Source organism: Aquila chrysaetos, chromosome 1 (assembly GCF_900496995.4).
Source record: "Aquila chrysaetos chrysaetos chromosome 1, bAquChr1.4, whole genome shotgun sequence".
Classification (NCBI taxonomy): Eukaryota; Metazoa; Chordata; class Aves; order Accipitriformes; family Accipitridae; genus Aquila; species Aquila chrysaetos.
Genome location: NC_044004.1, coordinates 81,400,770 through 81,420,974, shown reverse-complemented (window position 1 = coordinate 81,420,974; position 20,205 = coordinate 81,400,770). Strand labels below are relative to the sequence as shown.

The 20,205-nt window shown below is 40.1% G+C and overlaps 1 protein-coding gene across 33 annotated transcripts in view; it reads right to left on the bottom strand.

Moving 5' to 3' along the window:
* The window catches only part of CAMK2D (calcium/calmodulin dependent protein kinase II delta), a 166,217-nt gene that overhangs the window by 80,663 nt on the left and 65,349 nt on the right, over positions 1-20,205 (bottom strand). For all 33 annotated transcript variants that reach the window (XM_030009396.2, XM_030009304.2, XM_030009892.2 and 30 more), the window contains one exon: positions 19,079-19,138. In XM_030009396.2, the coding sequence (XP_029865256.1) occupies positions 19,079-19,138 (60 nt within the window). The remainder of the gene's footprint in view (positions 1-19,078; positions 19,139-20,205) is intronic.

Here is a 20,205-nt window from a genome sequence, read left to right as displayed (position 1 = left end):
AGGAAATGTCAGAGCAAATGCTCTGTAATGGACCCATTTCCAGGGCAGGGGGAGAAAGGAAAACCCTGCAGGACTTGTTGCCTGACATCCATGTGAAACTGCTCCCCAACCACTCTCTGAAATGAAAACACGCTGGGATTCCTCTCCCCGTCAGTCAAGGCAAATCTTTGAGATGAGGAAGCAATAGACAAGCCACGTACCACTTCAAATAGGAAGGCTGCGTGTCCTGGGAATCCTTGGGAACAAATGACTTTTGAGATTTAACAAGTTATGCACGTAACAGCATAACGTGCGAGGAATGCTCCTCTTTCTCTTGACTGTTGTGGGGATGGGGGTACAAAGTACTTCCTACGCTCTGGCCTTAAATATATGTTAATATGTTAGACACTGTGCATAAAATAGGTTGAAAGTAGTTTTTCAGTATATAGACATAGATGTCAAAATTATCACTACTGTCACGTTGATCTCCTGAAAATACATAAGTTCAGAAGAAGCTGCTACTGTGCTTTGTTTTTTTCATAAAAATTACACTTAAGGCCTTGTAAACATTAACTACAAAGTTCATTTTACCTCAAGCTGGAATAAATAATCTTTCAAATGGAAACTTTAATATTCTTCTTATTACAAAATACAAAGGGATTACAGAGAGCCAAGAGAGACCTCAACGTTATTTTAGCTTCCCTGGTTTTCCCAGCAGGAGGACAGAGGCCGAAGCAAGAGCCAGCCGCTCCCCAGGCAAGAACGCCCCAGCCCTGCTGCTGAGCACCATCGCCCCTGTTACCGCCATCAGGGAATGTAAACTAGAATAGCCCCATCCCATTTGATTCATGAACAAATCCAAACCTTAAGTTCTGACAACAAAAAGGATTTAGTTGTCTTACGGTATTTTCTCTTTTGCCTTTAAAGCTTTAACTTATTTTCAAATAAAGTTGTCTTGGGGAATTCTTGCCATCCCTCTCAGTGGGAAGATGACAACAGAATATACCAAGAAACTTTATTTTTCCCTTATTTATTATGTTGGCATAGAAACAAAGTTTATACTCTTTCAATTCAGCTTAAAACAAAATATCAGCTAATTTAAACTGAAACAATTTCCCAGTTTACAGAACAGTAGATGGCCACAAAAAAATAGCTATATCAGTTTAAAAATAAATCAGCTTTTGATTAAGTTGGGGCAGCTTTTATATGCAGATAGACCTAAAACTCTACCCCCTACGTGGTAAGTTTAACCACCATTAAGTACCATTGTGCTAGAAGCGTTATATCAAATTTAACTCCTATTGCCAGTCCCTCATGAAAGATTACACATGTTTGATCATTGTCTTTGTGGACAACAGAAATCACCGTGATCTTGAAATATTCCAGATTTGCAATGAAGATCATGCATTGTATCATTATCTTTTCCATAAGACCGGGAAGTTTAAAACAAATGAATTACATTATAAATGTAGTCACATTTTTTAGTGAAGTGGTTATAAACATTAGACAAACAGATCTGAGCTCATTTTCTGAAGACCTACACCCAACTATCTTTACGCAGTACAACCACCAACAGTGCACACCAATTCACTTAATCATAATAGGTACCACCTTTTGAGGGCAGCTGGAATTTAATGACTATTTATTTAGTTTGGTAACAAGACAACGAAATCACTTATCCTCTACTACAGGCACCAAGACAAACTCTAAGCACTTTTCAGTGCAATACTAAATATCAGAATATGGCATTAAAATGGGGATATGAGTATTCTCCCAAATTAAAACCATAAGTAAAAAAAAAAAGCTAAGATACCAAGTCAACATTATCTCTCAATTATTTCTTGATTATGCTGTATATTATTCTAACGCACAGTAGTCCTCAGAGATCAGAAAATGCTGTATTCTGAAGTGATGGCAGCATTTGCAGGCGATGGACCTGCTCCAGCAAAAAAAGTTAGTTTCAGGACAATAAAGTCAACTTCGCAGAAGAGACCCACACTGCTACTAAAATACATACAAGCTTTCATTTCCTTAGGAAGCTCCTGACCTGCCATTATTGGAGACCAGGGAAGTATTCAGGGGAATTATCACTACATGCATCTCCACAGTCTTTCCCAGGCTTCCACAGCTACTATCAGATACCAGACAGACCTGCTTTGATCAGATCCAATGCAGCCAGCCGTTCCTACATGTCTCATGTGAGCAAAGGACCAAACGCAAACAGAACACTCCTACCTTTTCAGGTTTTGCAACTGTTAGTGTATCTTGCTACACACATTTTCTTGCAGTTTACGTCTACTTGGCTAATCTTTCAGTGCTGTGGACTGGTTCATCACATAGCTATATATGGCTATACTTCTTCTTTGTAGATGATGAAGGCTGTCTGAACATGTCTGTAAGACGACCTTCTCATTCATAGAATGCGAATTAAAATAACGTCTTCCAAGTGAACCAAGGCAAAAGGAAACATCTTTTTGCCCTATTATCATTTCACATTCTATATTTTGGGGAATGAACCTATTACTTACTTATGTTACACAGTAGCACTGTAAATTTAGCCTCTCTGTGCTTTTATCTGATAGCTTTTTTTATATCTGTGCATGAAAATAAGGCTAAAGCCACTTTCATAGGATTGGGTCCCAAAATTGTGTGTTATCAACTTCAAGGAAAAAGACCTAAAATGGATGCAACAGACCGAAAACATAATTATAATCACATCTCTGTCCTTGGTGTCCTTTTTCACAAACATCAGTCCTGAATATCCTGAATGTGAGCAATATGATCAACCCAGAGATCAGCTCTATGCATACCACTGCAGCAATGCATACCACTGCAGTCTGCGGTACATAAAACTCAGATGTACCCTCAGACTTGAGATTACCCAGTCCTTGTGCAAGAACTTCTTTAGGGTAACAACAGGGGAAATGCAGGGACTACGTTTTTTTCTCGCATCAGTTTCCTGAGGAAGCCATAACTATTCTGAAAAGAGCAATTACACAGGTTTTATTAGGACCTGATTAGTTTCTCATGACAATATATTGGTTACTACGCAGTGAAAACTCCCTGAACATACGGGGTCAGGGAGCAAATAGGCTCACACTTCTTTGCTAAATATTAAAGTAAAACTACGCCATTAATTTCTCCTGTTCTAACTGAGCATTGTGCTAGGTTAGTACACAAAACAGCAATAGCCTATGGTAGGTGGAAGAGCTTACCTCCTCTGAACAAGCAGCTGGGCTAGAGCTTCCCACAGAGCCAGCAGCACAGAACGGGAAGCTTCTAGCTAACACTGACTAAATCAAGATGTTTCCAAAGATTATTGACTTTGCAGAAGGATTTCTGCTGCTACTTCCTCTTCTCTTAGCAGGGCATGATTTAGCACACATCAATTACAGATAAATACTTTCATTTGTAATTGTTATAGTTACAGCATGTTTCCTAGGGCATGTCTTTATGGCAAATGGGAACATGGTGTAGAGATATCCAAACTGACTTTAAACAAGCTGGTGTGTGCACCTCTGTTAGTTTAATTGTATCAGCATGACTTATTTAACCTGCTCTTCAACAACAGCAAAACCAAAAAGCAAGCCTAGGCATCTTTACACTATGCCACAGGTTACAGTGAAGATGCAAAGTCTGTTTCTTATACTCACTACAAATGTGAAAAAGCAGACTGTGTGATAAGTCTCAAGGAAAAAAATTACGGTTACATAAGTGGTCTCTTATTTCTAGCTATCTGTACGATGCTGCCAACATCCATACAGCATCAGATGTAGTGAACAAAAATTTCCCATAACCCAGATAACCAAATGTTTCTACAATCAATCAAGACAACATATAAGCAGTAGAAGATTTCAGTAACTTAACAGAGCAGAAGACTGAGACATTCAAAGTACTATACCAAGACAGGGTGTTTCCATAATAATCCCACTCCATCTCTATCCACTGGGCTAGGCTCAAAGCCATCTGTATTATTTTCTGAGTGAATGCGGCTTCCCCCTCTATCAATTAACTATCACAGTAAGTCATGCTACCAGAACTGAAGACAACTATAAATTACTATCATTTTCCTAACGTGCAAGTTTACAAGTGAATGATGATCCTAAATGATTGAAAGGGTTTGTTTTACAAAAAGCAGGGAATGCATATTAGCTTAATAGATGACAAACTTGAGGCTTATGATGAGAAACTGCCATTGTCTTTTAATCACAGTCTTACAATAAATGGAAATTAGCAAGTTTGTCCTGTCCCATGGGACCATTTGTAAGATTGTAATTAGCTCAGTGAAAACCCACATAAACTTGGATGGAAGAGAAGCTGCAACAGAGCGCTGGAAAGCCAGTCTGTCTGTATTCACAAAGCTAGACTACTAGTTGCAGTTGAAGCATCTCTCTAAATATTCCTCTTATTTAGCACATCCAGTAACTCCCAAAATGTATATGCTACAGAAGATAGCTGCAAGCCATTTAGCTTTAATTATGACTTTAGATCATCAACCAATTCTTTCCCAGTAATGCTGCATAGCCAAATTCAACATAATCCTAGCAATAACACCATCAATATTAGACCAAGTAAAAATTGATGGAATACAATTAAATAACCCTCAAGGTCACCTGATAAATAAATGCACAACAAATAAATTAATCAAAAAGCACTACTTTGATGATACAACTGCTGATACATGAGTGCTATTCACTGCCGTGCAGCACAAGAGCAGAAGCTGTGGATTTGATTACAAAACAATACCAGAACATCTTCAATATACAAGTATCAGTAGCAGAGTGCCATGCTTGGCCCAGCGTGGCTGTAATGAGAAGTTGGATGTATTTAAAGGAGACAGACATCTAGAGGACAAACTAAAATTAGAAGCACATTCCTATGGGCAGTCCATGAGAATACTAACACTCTGGTGAAGCCACTAAAAAAAGAACTTCCAAATTTGGAAGGTGACTGGGAGGAGAGAGGTATCATTAAACCCCTATCTACTGGAAAAAATCCTGGATCAGCAGTTTTGTGGGAGTAATAAGGTCTTCGGTGCAGAAATCTGCAAAAAAAAGACTGAACTGAGCAATTACAAGATATTTACCCATTGCCAGCGATGGAGGTTAGCGGTATTTGCAGGACAGAAGCATTCACTCTGTGCTAGGTTGCAGCACATGAAAAGCCGAGAGACCAGTCCAGCTAGCATCCCTTGGTATGCTGTGGCTTTGACAGGTACTTCCAGGAGCAGAGCAACACAACAGCCTCCCGTCACGATGAAAAGTGAATTTGTGACTCTAAAAGCAAACACTTGGAGGAGCGAGGAAATCCTAAAGGACACCTGAAACATTTGCTACAAGACAGGGAATAGTTAAGGGGACAGCTGTCAACCTGGAACTGATCGATTCTGTCCCCTCACCCTCGAGCTCAAGGGGAAGATCAGCCAGACTGGCACCAGCCACTGGCACACCGCTGCCACGCAGGGGGACAGTAAAGGGTAACATCCCAGCAGAGCTACGGACACGCTAAGCTTAGCAGGCAGTCCTGACTCCCGGTGAGGACAGACCTGTGGCTGGGGCCGGGGCGGAGGGGGGGAGAAAAAAAAAAATCATTTTGCTGTGGTAAGTAGTTTACAAGAGAACTCCTCTTAGGAAAACACAGATGTAGACAAGAAGCTCTTCAAAATCTAGACGTTTTTGGTGATTTTTGAGAGATGTACTGGCCAGCAGTCTCTAGCAGGCAGTTGCAGTCATCACTAGTATCACCGCAGTTACACAATCTGAGCAAGGAAAGAAACTGTACTATGGTTTTTCCTCTCTCATGACTTTTCCGGAACACGACACAGGGTTAATTTGTACTGCCACTACTCACAAGGTGCATTTGCATAGACAGAGAACACACCCTAGGTCTATGTTGCTAAATAAAGAGCCATGGACTGATGTTCAGCCAGCCTCCTAGCGTCACAGCAGTACACAGTTTCACTGTGCTTTGTTCTTTATCTTCTATGTGAAATTTCAAATTTTTAGAAAGTAACCAGATTTTCGACGTGCTGTTCTCAATATATTATAACCAAGATATTATAAAATCTCTTACTGAATGGGCATTCCATTGGTAGAGATGCAAAAGATGTATAAGAGGCAAAAAGCAAGAGGAAATAGGGATTTCTGCACGTGACATGACAGTAGACAAATTCAGCCTATAAAATGTACTTCCAAATGCACGCCTTGCAACCAATTAAAAACTGCATTCCAGAAAGTCAGGCCCTGTTTACAGTTTTTAGTCAAATTACACTTTCATTAAGAATTTATGTCACAATATTTAAACATGAAAGCGGATGTATTTTTAAGAAAAGAACAAAAACATCCTAACAGGGATGCAGCTGTATTCAAGAACATGCACTTTTCATTCCAGTACCCTGTTTCCTGATCAGCAGGAAAGATTTTAGAGAACGACATACTGCGAATGCCTTGCTCCTTGCCCTAAACTATTTTCTTCTGCAGCATCTTGGCTGGGAAAGCATCCTAAGACCAGACTAATGCAATGCTCAGATCTAAAATTATGAGCACGAAAACAGACCATACCCTGAATTACATCGTACCTTGTGCCTTTGAAATAACCTGTGGCATTAACTTTTTATTTCAGCCCAGTCTTAGTACTTAGGACAGCTTAGTTTGTTGCTAGCTATTATTTCTCTCAGGCGTTCTCCAGCAGACAGCCACCGTGATGCGTAGGGGTCTACAGGTGGCACATGAGGAGGGGCTGGGCCGGCTCTAAGAAGGGAAGGCTGGAACACATGTCGCTCCTGCCATCAGCTACCAGAGGAGAGGCTGTCAAAATGGCAGAGGCGGCCTTCTCCAGGGTGCAAATGGCAAGACAAGAGGCAACAGACACATGTTGGAGTATGGAAAATCCCAGTTAGGCATAAAGACACTTTTATTTATTTATTTATTTAGTTTTGTTGACAGGAAGGTGGTCAAACACTGGAGTGGGGCCCAGAGTGGCTGTGCAACCTCCTTCCCTGGAGATTCTCCAAACTCAGCAGCACAGGCTCTGAGTAACCTAATTTTACTGGACATGGCTTGAGCAGGGTGTTGGGACTGGATAGCCTCCAGAGATCCCTTCCAACCAGCATGATTGCATGATTTATGACGGTGTTTTTCAGGGGGCAGGGTATGTAAGTAAAGCAAGATGTCCGGGCAGATGGGAGTAGCCCTGAGCATCGCCTCTCCTCATAAGCTTCCTGGGTTTGTATCGTCTTTGCAAGAGGAGCAAAGACATCCCTAAGCTCCCCAGTGAGATCCCGAAGCGCCACTCCCGATTTATGAACGCTTAAGTCAAAACATGATCCATGATCCAAAGTCAGGAGACCTTTTTTTCGCCTCTTGCCGCTCCTAGCTCCGATCTCCAGCCTTCCCCCGTTCCCTCACTCAAGTGCTTCCTCCTCCCCACCAGTGGGTCATGCCACCCTTCCTCCTTTCCCGCTCTCTGCCCCCATGTCTGAATTTATCCTTTTCTGCATGTCACAGGTAACTGAAGTTGAGACAGAAGAGAGGAGGGGTAAGGCTGGAACTGAGCTCCGAGGTGGTCCCAACAGCCAAACACTTTCTCCTCAGAGAGACCTTTTCCAGAAGCAGGCACGTACCGATTCCTCCCACCAGCCTCCCTGCTGGTAAGGGAGACAGCCCACCCTCCTTGGGTTAGGATGCCAAACACTTCAAACGGGCAGATTTAGGCTGCTTGGGAAACAAATGGTGCCCAAATGATAATTCTCTGTTTTCTCTTGGGCAAAGGGAACAAGCCGAGACAAAAGTGTCCCACAGAGCGAGTTCAGCCCACAGCCACAAATGCCAAGGCTGGAGCTAGGTTTATAATGGAAACTACCCAACAACAATTTTACCACCCATACAGGAGCTGCACTAATGCCATCCAGACAGTGACACCCATCCACACTACGGAACATACTGTAAACATTTTTTCTGTTTGGGTTTGGTCCCGTATCCCCCCCACCTCAAATAAGAGGCTGACAATATTTTTTTCCAGCATTTGGGTATTGATCCAAGAACCAGTGCAGAATTCACTTATTAAATCATCTACACTGTCTGTACAAAGCAAAGGGAACAGAACATACAATATCCCCTAAAAATGCTCTAAAAATGTCTGTGCTAGCTTTACTGAAAGAAAAAGCTTACTTTAGCTTAAGTAGTAGAGATCTATGTTTTTGGAGGAAAGGGTCCAGAGGAAAATTACATATTTGTGGTTTAGCTGGGAGCCATGATGTCTATCCGTATGCATAACACGTGGTTGCAGATTCATAATAAACAAAGCTTTCAAACAAACAAACAAAAAAAGTAAGTTCTCAAAGATTCATCCTCTGTGTGCAAAAAGAGAGCAATTCATTTTAATCTAGCTTATTTATATGGTTCTTGAAGTCAGCAATGCAATTATGAAACGCTTCTTTCCACAAAGCATATATAGAAAGTAAAACAGAACAAGAGATCAAAATACAAATGGGAAGTGTGGCAGCCATCCTAGCACTCATCCCCTGCAGCAGGTTCCTCAAGAGAGATGTTTAAATTCCACTTCCCGTTTCTGTGGATTACTCTACTTTACATTTAAAATGACTGGCTACACAAGCATAACTGACTTTATGGAAAGAAAGAATGTTTAGAAGAATCTGGACACACTATGAAAAGAATTTTCATGCATTTAAGTAAATGTACAAAACCAGCTATAAGAAGGCAAGGAAAATCCTTCAAGGTCTGGTTCACACTTGATTTATACTTTATCATTACCTATTTTGGTGCAAATTATGCATATACTTTCTGAGGCAAAAAATGACAAAATTTGTGGCAAATCTTAGTGAAACCTCATTTCCTTGGTATATTATGGATGTTGCTACAGTTATCAGGGATATTACAACCAGCAATGCTTCACTTGAGCTAGAATAATCTTGTCCTCCATTAAAAGGAAAGAGAATTAACCTAGTGTGGCAAAGAGTAGTGCCACTGTCTATAGTAAAAGACATTTTTATGCTCCACAGTAACCCAGAAGAGTAAAACCTAAAGATTCAATGCCACCTTTACCGGAATAAAAGGATTATGCTGTAAATGAAACACAGACAAAAGCTTTAGCACCTAATAAAGCTGCCTTCACACTCAGACAGACCACATTATCTGACACTTAATATGTTACATGTTGAAAATGGCTGACACACCGATTAGCACTAAACAACTTACAGTATTTTAACTATGGTTTGGGTTTTTTTTATATTTCACTTGCTGTTAGGGCTGCCAAGAGCTCTACAGAAAGCCCTTCCCCCACCAAATGCTTACAACATCAGAAGTGAAAACTTTCAGTCTCTTTATCTTAAACATCAACCCTGCATTCACAACTTCACCAATAAAAAAATCAAATGCATAGTAATAACAAAAACTACTGAGAAGAGAAGGACTGCAGAAAAGCCATTTGCAACAAAAACCATGAGGCCCTCCTTGTGTGTTTTGCCTGGTTCAGTTTCATTACAGTACATTTAATTTTACAAATAGCTACTACAAAACCAGCTTCTGTATGCTGTTGTTGCACTTGACTATTCAGCTACACGCTGTAGCCACAGCTGAATTTAAACACTGAATCTGTTATTTTATAATACTCATTAAATTGGCTTTTACATTAAGTATGAAATCATGTTATATCACCAGTTTATTTGGTTTCTTGATGTTTTATTTTAATTCTCTCAAGGACTATGGTTCATCTTATTCATCATGGAAATTACAAATTTAATTAATTCAACAGAATGGATGAGATTTAAAATTGTTGAAATGATCAGCTCATCTAAGCAATAAAAATAATTAAAGTAAGTGAGATCCTCTACATGGATCAGTCCCACAGATTTCTGGTTTCACTGAGGTAAACAAAAGCTTTTGTGTGTGTGTGTGTGCATGTATACATAAAAAACTATATATATATATATATTTATATCCATAGATACAGTTAATATATTCCTGAGGACCATGTTTATTGAGCGTAAATTCATACAGTGGAGGATTTGACTTTCACTGCATTAGGAAAGATGCACCAAACCTGAACGGGCCTGACTTTTATTCCATATTTGGTTTATATAGTAACTCAACTAATGCCAGCTGAGCTACTCCTGACTTTGCCACACTAAGTCAAATGAAATTCAGAAAGGATTTACTAAATCCACATTTGCTGTATATTTGTGTGAATTTATGTGAAGTCCCATGCACAAACTTGGTGAATATAAAACATAAAGGACACATTGCCTTGCATAAAGGACAGAGAAAACCCACATATCTTTAATTACCCTCTGTCCAAAAAGGACAAGACAATATGAAGTTTCATTAGAGAATTCATTTCATTCATTTCAGAATATTTCTCCCCCACATGAAGGATTGAACAACTTCTATGCTCGTGTTTTGCGCTACTGCGGGGAGAGATGAGAAAAGCCCAAAATGCAGGCTTTTCCTCCTTTACTTCAGGCAAAAGAGTACACTCCTGATTAAGTAAGCTGAACACAAGCACGAAGAGTTTCATGAGGAGCAGTGCCAAGTCTGGGTGCTATCAATTTCCTCAGCAATTCATGAGAAGTTCCCAGCTCAAAGTATGGAAACCAGAGCAGACTGCAAACAGACACCAACACATTCATGAAATCAGTTTAGTGATTTGGCTTTTTTGCTGGTGTCCCAGACTGTCCTGCATCTAGCCTGCCTCCTGACCTGATGCAAAGCTATCCTTCCTTGGAAAGATTCTGCTCCACATTCCCATATGCTGGTACAGCTATAGCTCTCCATAGAAGACAGACTTTTCTACCCTCCAAAGCACGGCAACTCATGCTAGTCGGCAATGCCACAGCTCCACTCCAGCCTAGGCTACGCAAGCGGATCTGCACACAGCTGGCTCAGGCCTATTAGAGCTGACATGGCACCGTTTCTGCTCGGCAGTCCTACTTACCTCTAAATATCCTGACTTACAAAGCCATTCAGGGACAACCTGTCCTGTTGCCAAAAGGACTTCATTTATCACCTGAAGGGCTGCCACATGTCAGTAAAATCTGCTGTGGCCTTTCGGGAAGGATGAAGATTCATCAGAGTCAGACTTGAGCCTGATGTAGTTGGCTAATGGATCCTGTCTGCTTGCCATATCTTGTACAGTGTCCATAAAGCAAAGGGAAGGAGGCGACAGCAGGCAGGGAGCGATGTGCTGTAATGAAGCCAGACATGTTAGCGCTGCCATGTGAAAACAAGGAGATTCTGGTTATTTACATGATCCTACTGCACTGCACATACCATTCTGCTGTGTGTAGCTTTTGACAAGTGGGAATGTAAAGACAGCAAAAGCCATTCCAGTAGCTACAGAGAGAGACAGTGTAACACTGATTTAGAAAAATACTACCCAAACTCAGCACAAAACCTGCAAGAGCAAACTCAACCTGGGAAAAATGCCACATTTTTACCAGGTTTGAATCAGCGGTTTTCCAGACTCGGTCAGGACTTGCATCATCAGGCTAATGCAGTTTTTATCATCTTTTGGGACCTTATAAACAAAAATTACCCAAGTGGGCTCTAAATCAACATCAAAAGTAATAATAAGATGGTGCAACAGTGTTATACTACCAAAAATACGTGGATTGCTACACTAGAAGTCACAGTGCTAAAATACAACTTTACCTAAAGTTAAAAGAGGACCAAGAAATCAAAGTTTACCAAAAGAAGATAAAGGCCAGAAAATGGGACAATGAAAGTGGATTTCTTGGTAAATTTTCTTTCCAAAATTCTAATTAAAAATTGGAAGCATTAGTACACGTAACAGCTGTAAAATTAATAGTTACACAAGATGACAAATCCTTCGTGGGTATTTGTTCAGTAAAGGAGGTAAGCTTTTAACATAACTCGACGTGTAATCTTACAAAGAAAAAGCACTAGGATCTCCAAACAGTAAGGCTTAACCTACATTTACATCTTTCATTTTAAACTCTATTATGTTAGCAAGCTGTAATAAGTAAAAAAGAAAACCTATACAGCACTGATGTTGTTACAGTCATCTCATCATGGTAAGAACCTGAGAAATACAGCAATGCTGAAAATCAGACTAATGTTCAAACTACTGCAGCCCAGCACAAACTGCTGGAGCTCTGTTACTAAAGGAACTTGAGCTACATTTGCCTAGAAATTTCCTACCACAATATAACAGAAGCAGCAGGCCAGTTTACTCAAGAAATGCTGGAAAAAGACAAAATACCAGTATTGCCAAAGACTGATCAGGAAGAAAGGACTCCGAACCCCCACAAAGTTTTTTCTCAAGGCCTCAAAGTTCAGCTAATGGATTTTGCATCATTTTAATTCTCACACAAAATTCAGTGGGGCTCGCTTTCTACTGCGATTACTTTGATACAAAGAACTGAGGTGAGAAGAGGCAGAAGTCACAACATAAGCAATGAGTATTGCTAAGGAATAAGTTGTAGGTGAAAAGGATGAGGAAATCCTGTATTTTTTAAACAAACCTTCATATATACGTTACTTAAGTGGGAAATGGAGATTTGAAAAAGGAGAACAGGAAATACTCTTTCTAATCCACTTTCCCTTTAGGCTTTTTTCCTACACCATTCATTAGGCATCATGACTACATCGCTGGATAGAGAAGAAGAAATCATGGATTTCTTCAAATTAAAAAATGAATAAAATAAAGAGATGAAGAAAAGCTAACTGAATTAGTTATATGCAAAGCAGTGTCTCGACGGCTTTCAGAGATATCCTGGAGTTATACTTGTATGTGAAGTGAAAACCAGTCTTCAGGGAAGACTTCTGTGTCACTTCTGTGTTGGATATAAACGTAACCAGTAAGGACTGTCCAGCTTCCTAAGCACTACAGAAACAGAATCATTACCTTTCAGTCTTTCTTCAACAATACTCAGCTTTCCAAAAATAATGGCCTGTGCATAGTTCTGAATTCCAGGACTATATACATCTTCAGTAATAGACGGTACTTAGCATAAAGCTTAAAAAAAAAAAATCCACACTTCGAGTCAGAAAACAGCATACCACTAAGTTATTCTCCTAATTTTACTGCCAAAAAACTAATGCCTGTGTTTAACTTCATCACCATAGTCATGTTTCTTTTTGCCTTTTGTTTGACAAATAACATTTTCTGGTTATCTTGGTAGACCTCCTCAAATCACCCCCTTTACCTAGATCATACTTATTGACATGTGGATGTCAAAGCTCAGCACAATACTCTAGAATTGACTTCTGTGGGCAGGTACAAAATAAATACTATTTTCCTGTTTCTGATTGTTACTTCCATGCATCGGAGAATAGTATTGCCCCTGGGTGTTACAGCATGCCGATGAGATTTGTGTTCAAGTAGTTATTTCCTGTCATCACAGGCTTTTCAAAGTCATTCCTTTCCAAGATGCAGGCACTCCTCTTAACACTGACATACATTTTTTGTTCTTAGATATGTAGGCTCACATCTATTGGCTGTAGAGCTCCTTAGTCGCACCATATCAAACTGATACCACTTCAATTTCTTTTTTTAAATCTGTTGATAAAAATATTGAATGAGACTTCTTTAGAACTCCGCCACAGATAATCCCATCATATGAGAACTACCATCTTACATTTTTATTGTGGTTATCTGTTTTCTTAATATCCCTAATAAGGAATATGCTGATTTTACATAATAAAAAAATTAGCACATAACACAGCGGTAGAACAAATGCCTTACAGAAGGCCGTTTACACTAGTACCTACATTCATGACTTCGTTAAAAGGGTATCAAATGCAATGGGCAAGATCTGTTTCTTAAAAAAACAAAAAACAAACAAAAAAATAATTGCTGCATCTAAAAAGCATTTTTCAAATGACCGTATGCTCCTATAGGCTTAGCTATGCATAAATACATGTACCCCTATCAAGCTACACAACATCTGTATATCAAAATGAATTAACAGGGATTTCTTCAATTTGTAAGGATTTGGAACTGCCAGATAGCTGGATTTTGATTTAGTTAGCTTCCCTTCCTGACACATGTCTAGTGAGAATAATCATCAGCAATTTAAATTTTCATACATGAATTCAGAACTTGGTATCTTACCCTAGTACAAAATCATTCTTTCAGTAGAAATGCCTAATAAGAATTAAGCTCCCTCAGTACACACTTAAAATACTTTATTTGTGAACGTTTGGTAGGTATGTTGATTCCTGAAATAATATTCCGATGTCATAAATACTTCCAAAAAGGCAACAGAAAATGTTTGTTTCCTCTCAGGTTTTTTTTTTTTGTTTGTTTAACATTTTACAGTGACTACCTGGGGAGATTCAAATCAAGAACTGCAATGAAAGCATTTTCATGTGTGTCACCGTAATTTCCAAATTTCAGAGTTTTATCCTTTTGAAAGAAAGCATTATGATTTAGCTTTCAATTTTTCCCCATATGCTGTGCTGTTCCAAATCTTTTGTTCAAATTCTACATTTAAAACAAAATTAAAACACTCATGTCCAATTTTAAGACTCCTCTCCCAATACCAGAGGAACTTCTGAGGTTTAGTGCATATTAATATATACTAAAATCGAAAGCCTTTTTTAAATGTCATCCTAAGATTTCCTAACTGCATAATGGCCCACATTTAATAAAACCACCATCAAATCAAGATATGAAATGGATATAAAAATAGTATTGTTGGGAAGCTAAAAATAGGTATGTCGATTGTTAAGAAGTTTAGTCCTGAATTCTTTCTTATCCTGCTGAAATAACTAAATATTTTTCTAGTTAGGTACTAATTGGTCACCTACCTTGGAAATACAAAACCAGCAATCTGTAAGAGTTTTCGATAATTCTCTATTTTCTCTGGAAAGATAATGGGAAAATATTTCCAGTGCTTTAGAATTTTTTTTAAACTCTGTTTCTCTAAAGAAGAAAGATCTCGCTCATGTGAAAACTACAATGTGTTTACTCACAGGCTGAAATCTAAAAATGTGATTCACCACAGCTGTGTTGCCTTACTCTGACTGGAGGGGAAGTATGAAAAAGGTGACTAAAAAGGTTTTTTCACCCTAAAGTATCTGCTACAGTCTTAAGACTTGAAAGATAATTAACCGAAGAGACCATACAACACTCTAAAACTGAGTACTATTACGTATGCATTATTTTAGAAATAGAGTGTATTGGCTTTGTGTGGCAAGGTTTTGGTAGCAGGGGGGGTTACAGGGGTGTCTTCTGTAAGAAGCTGCTGGAAGCTTCCCCTGTGTCCGACAGAGCCAATACCAGCCGGCTCTAAGACGGACCCGCTGCCGGACAAGGCCGAGCCAATCAGCGATAGTGGTAGCGCCTCTGTGATAACATTTTTAAGAAGGAAAAAAAGTTGCAGGGGACAGAAACGGCAGCCGGAGAGAGGAGTGAGAACACGTAAGAGAAACAACCCTGCAGACACCAAGGTCAGTGAAGAAGGAGGGGCAGGAGATGCTCCAGGCACCGGAGCAGACGTTCCCCTGCAGCCCATGGTGATGAAGACCATGGTGAGGCAGGCTGTCCCCCTGCAGCCCATGGAGGTCCACGGGGGAGCACATCTCCACCTGCAGCCCGGGGAGGACCCCACCCGAAGGAGGCTCCTGGCAGGACCTGCAGATCTGTGGAGAGAGGAGCCCACGCAGGAGCAGATTTTCTGGCAGGACTTGTGACCCCGTGGGGGACCCACGCTGGAGCAGGGTGCTCCTGAAGGACTGCAGCCTGTGGAAGGGACCCATGCTGGAGAAGTTCATGAAGAACTGCAGCCCGTGGGAAGGATTCGTGTTGGAGAAGTTTGTGGAGGACTGTCTCCCGTGGGAGGGACCCCACGCTGGAGCAGGGGAAGAGTGTGATGAGTCCTGTCCCTGAGGACGATGAAGCGGCAGAAAATAACGTGTGATGAACTGACCGTAACCCCCATTCCCCGTCCCCCTGCGCCGCTGGGGGGGGGGTTGGTAGAGAATCCGGGAGTGAAGTTGTGCCTGGGAAGAAGGGAGGGGTGGAGGGAAGGTGTTCTGAGATTTGGTTTTATTTCTCATTATCCTACTCTGGTTGATTGGTAATAAATTGAGTTAATTTTCCCCAAGCTGAGTCTGTTTTGCCCATGACAGTAATTGGTGAGTGATCTCTCCTGTCCTTATCTCGACCCACGAGCTCTTTGTTATATTTTCTCTCCCCTGTTCAGCTGAGGAGGGGGAGTGATAGAACAGCTTTGGTGGGCACCTGGCATCCAGCCACGGTCAACCCACCACACAGAGTTAACCTAAAACTGACACCTTTACACTAAGTCACTTTTAGAAGGGATATTTAATCAATCTAACTAGGAAGAATAAGGAAGAATAAACCTGAAAGAAAAGTGAAAGGACTACTGAATTCTAACTTCAGAAATCTGCCATCCTGCAACAAATCTGTAATTCAAAAAGACAGGTAAAAAACGCTACATTGGAGGAAAATAAAGCAAGCCACTGAGATCATCTTTAGAAACTGCCCAATCAATTTAACTACATCTCTGCTTTCCTATAGAGATCACATTTGAAAATTTTTTACAATTTTTTCTTAATTTTCTTAAATTATACATGCTTATTGTTAACATGACAAGTTCCTTTTCAAAAAATCTTTTATTTTCTGGGCCATTAGAAATTATTCCATGGCAGTAAATTCAGGAGAAAATATAGATGAAGAGAAAAGCATGAATTTTATATTCATGGATTTGCTAATATTTTTTAAACATGCATACTCTTTGTCATACACATAGTGCAAGTAAAACCTGTTTACAAGGGTTAATCTTTATCATTTTGAGACATATAAAACACACTATAATCTCTGCTGTTACAGCTGAGTTACCTTACCCTGGTATACTTCCTTTTTCGCTATTAGTGCTTTCATGTGATGTAGTATTATTACCCACTAAAGATGACTTTTTTAAAAAGGAGATGTGTTAGTGACCCAAGAATAAGAGATTCGGTTGGATACCGGCAGCATGCACCTAGAATGATTTTTAGGGTTGACGTTTAGCTGGCTGAGGGCATGACTGCCGGAGAAGGGGTGAGAGCAAACCACTGCCAGGGCCGGGCTGCAGCCCAGCAGCCTCCAGTGGGCAGCCCCAGGGCGAAGGAGAGGGTAGGCACCTGGCCGAGGCAGAGACTGACAGCCAGCTCAGCATGCAAACGTGAACCTCTTCAGCCCAGTAGCTTACGTGACAGACTTCAGAGGCTTTAAATTATTACTTTCGAAAAGAGTTACCTTTCTAAGTTTACAAAAACGGTTTCTCAATTTCAGACCACATTTATGATCTTCCTCCAAGAGAGAAACCAGATACAAAGTGGCCTTCACTCAAGCAGTTATGCAAACAAGGAACTATTGTAACCACACTAATTGGAAGAGGTTTTTTTCAGGCAGATACACGGGCAGGGCTGGCAAAACAGCTGACAGTAGAAACGGAATGACAATGACAGAATATAACACCTGCTGCCAAACCCTGGCATGTTAATTCCGAGTCATGAAAATCTTCTCTTAGACAGACCTAGAACATGGCATCTTTTCTGAAACAGGAGTAGAAGAATTTGTCTATAATCCTTCGACTGAGTTGTGCACCTTGGTGCAGGTAATGATGCGTGGAACTTGTGCTGACTTACAGAACCCTACCTGCCTGTCACCAAAGTTGTCATCTCCTGTTCGCATTTCAAGTCATATGTTCACAAATATAAACATTGTATATGGAATAGCTGGTCTGCTACAGAGGATCTGGACTACATCCTAATATTGGTCCAAGCTACTCAACAAACTGAAGACATGCAATCGCATGAAATCAATCTAGGCATTTGTTTCAACTGAGTTCTTCTGCGCACTTCGGCTCTTCATCAGTTTACTATTGTTTTTTATTCATCTTCCCTGGCTTGTTCAAACTCACAAATATACTCTAGTTACAGCAAGGCACAGGTAAATTACTCTAGAGTCAGACCAGCACCATATGTGTAACCACTGCTCTCCGTAACTGCAGAAGAGCTGCACCTCCTCCCTGCAACAAGTGTGTCTTGCATCACTTTACAATGCAAAACTTTTGGCTCGGATAAAATAACACAGATAACGCTACTCTTTAACGAAATTTGCATGTGAAACCTCTAAGCTTTTGAGACTGCATAAGAGAGCTTTTTCAGAGATTCGACATTTCATTTTGAACTGTGGTACATTTGTTTTCAATTTATGATTATTATTAAAAGGAAGGAGCTGGTTCTTTCCCAAGCATGAAACAATTATATTAGTCTAAAAATGTCACAAAGACCACTATTTGTTGGTTAAAAATGAAAAGGAGAAAAACGAACTACATGGGGGTAGAGGAACAAGACGGACAGGAAAATCCCACCCTTCTGCAAAAGTCTTGGGTACAGCAAATACTCTTATGAGACCGACCCTTGGCATATAATTCAGTGTCTGAAAAACCCAGATACAACTCCTTAAAGATCAAGGTACTTATCTGTTTCTACTGTTTCTAAAGCAAGGAAACGGACACACCCACCCACCCCCACACCCACCCCCCCCCCCAAGTATCTTTTTTTTTTTTTGCTTTCCATGAGCACTTGAGTAGAAAACATACAGTTCTGGAAATAAAAGGAGTAGATCTTTCTGCATCTACCTATCTTTTCTACAGAAGAACAGACTCTCAAACACAAAATAAAAGAGGATAAAATAAGCACCTCAGTAAAAAGAACACTAACTCTATCGACACTGGTCTGTGTCATTTTGCAACATATGCTGTTAGATGAAATCCTGCAGGTCTCAAAAAGTCATGAGCAGTACTGGAAATAACTCCTCCTACACACTGCTCAAAAAAACCCCAAACACCTGGCATAGATAGCTCATTGATGGCAGAGCAATAGCTCAAAGAAGATGAGAACAGTACAAGTTGCTTTAGGTGATCTATTGGGATATTACACCCCAGAGTAGAATTAGAAAGGAGCACCACATTATAAAGAACTAGTCTTGCAGGGAGATATTTCCACTTGACTTCTCTGAGCTGGTATTTGTATTTGTTATTTGGTATTTTCCCCTCAGTTTTCTAAACCGATATCTACTGTATAAAGCACTTAAATATTCCTACCAATATTGGGATGCTTCAAGAGGCGACAGATTCTAGCTTCTCTTTCCAGTTTCTGGTGATCTGAAACAAAGGAAAGCAGAACAGTTGCTTTAGTATGAAAATTAACATAGTTCAATGTATTTGCTTTACAGAAGCAAAATAATACATCATCTGATGTGATCTTTAAAAAATACCTCCTTTATTTAGATCCATTAAGATTTTAGATTCAAACTGTTTATAATATTGAATTAGGCTACTGCATCCAACCACGTCTTTGATGGACTACCACAGGCAGTTCCATTAGAAAAATCAAGCTGCCGATTTATTGGGGAGAACAGGAAATATTAATGCCATAACCTGTAATTATCAGGCAATAAACCACGTTACAACATTATTCAAAATATGGACAACCTGAACCTCTAGCATTGCCTTAAATCCTACCTGTTAACTGCTTTAATGATACCTAGTGCACCAGGTACACAGTTTGACACGTGACAGCCACCCTGACAGAGTGCCAGCATTCCTGCCACCACGCACTCCCACCGCAATATGATGCTACAGGAACTTCCGATAACTAATGACCAGTTATTATTTTCCCAGCCAGGCTAATCTCCTTCTCAGGCTGCTTATTCATTAACCTGAGGATACCCTGAACATGCAGGTCCAGGTGTACCATCTGTTGGCTCCTCCTCTCCTCACCATTTGATTTTTTTAACCTTCGGATAGAGCAGCAGGCTGTAGGTCTGAACTTCTACACCACTGAGCCCTAATGACACTTCTGGAGATAAAATACTACTACCTGCATCAAGCTCCAGTTTACTTAAGCTGCTTTTTTTACATAGCACACTTTTATAATATTTGCTCCAAACACTACCATTTATAGTACTACTTCTGCTGCATTTTGGTTAACGTTAAGTAATATAGTACTTGTTTTATAGAATACATATGAGAGTGTTGGGGGGTGCATAAATTATTTATACTGGAAATACCTGAAGATCTTCAGGTATGCTAAAATGTCCAGTGTCAGGCAGTATCCCACAGACACACACACACAGAGGTAATTCAGGCAATAACATACGTAATTTGGAGATAATAAGAACAGCCAGCTACTGCCTACTGTAATCCTGTAATTCCAACAATTCTTCTAG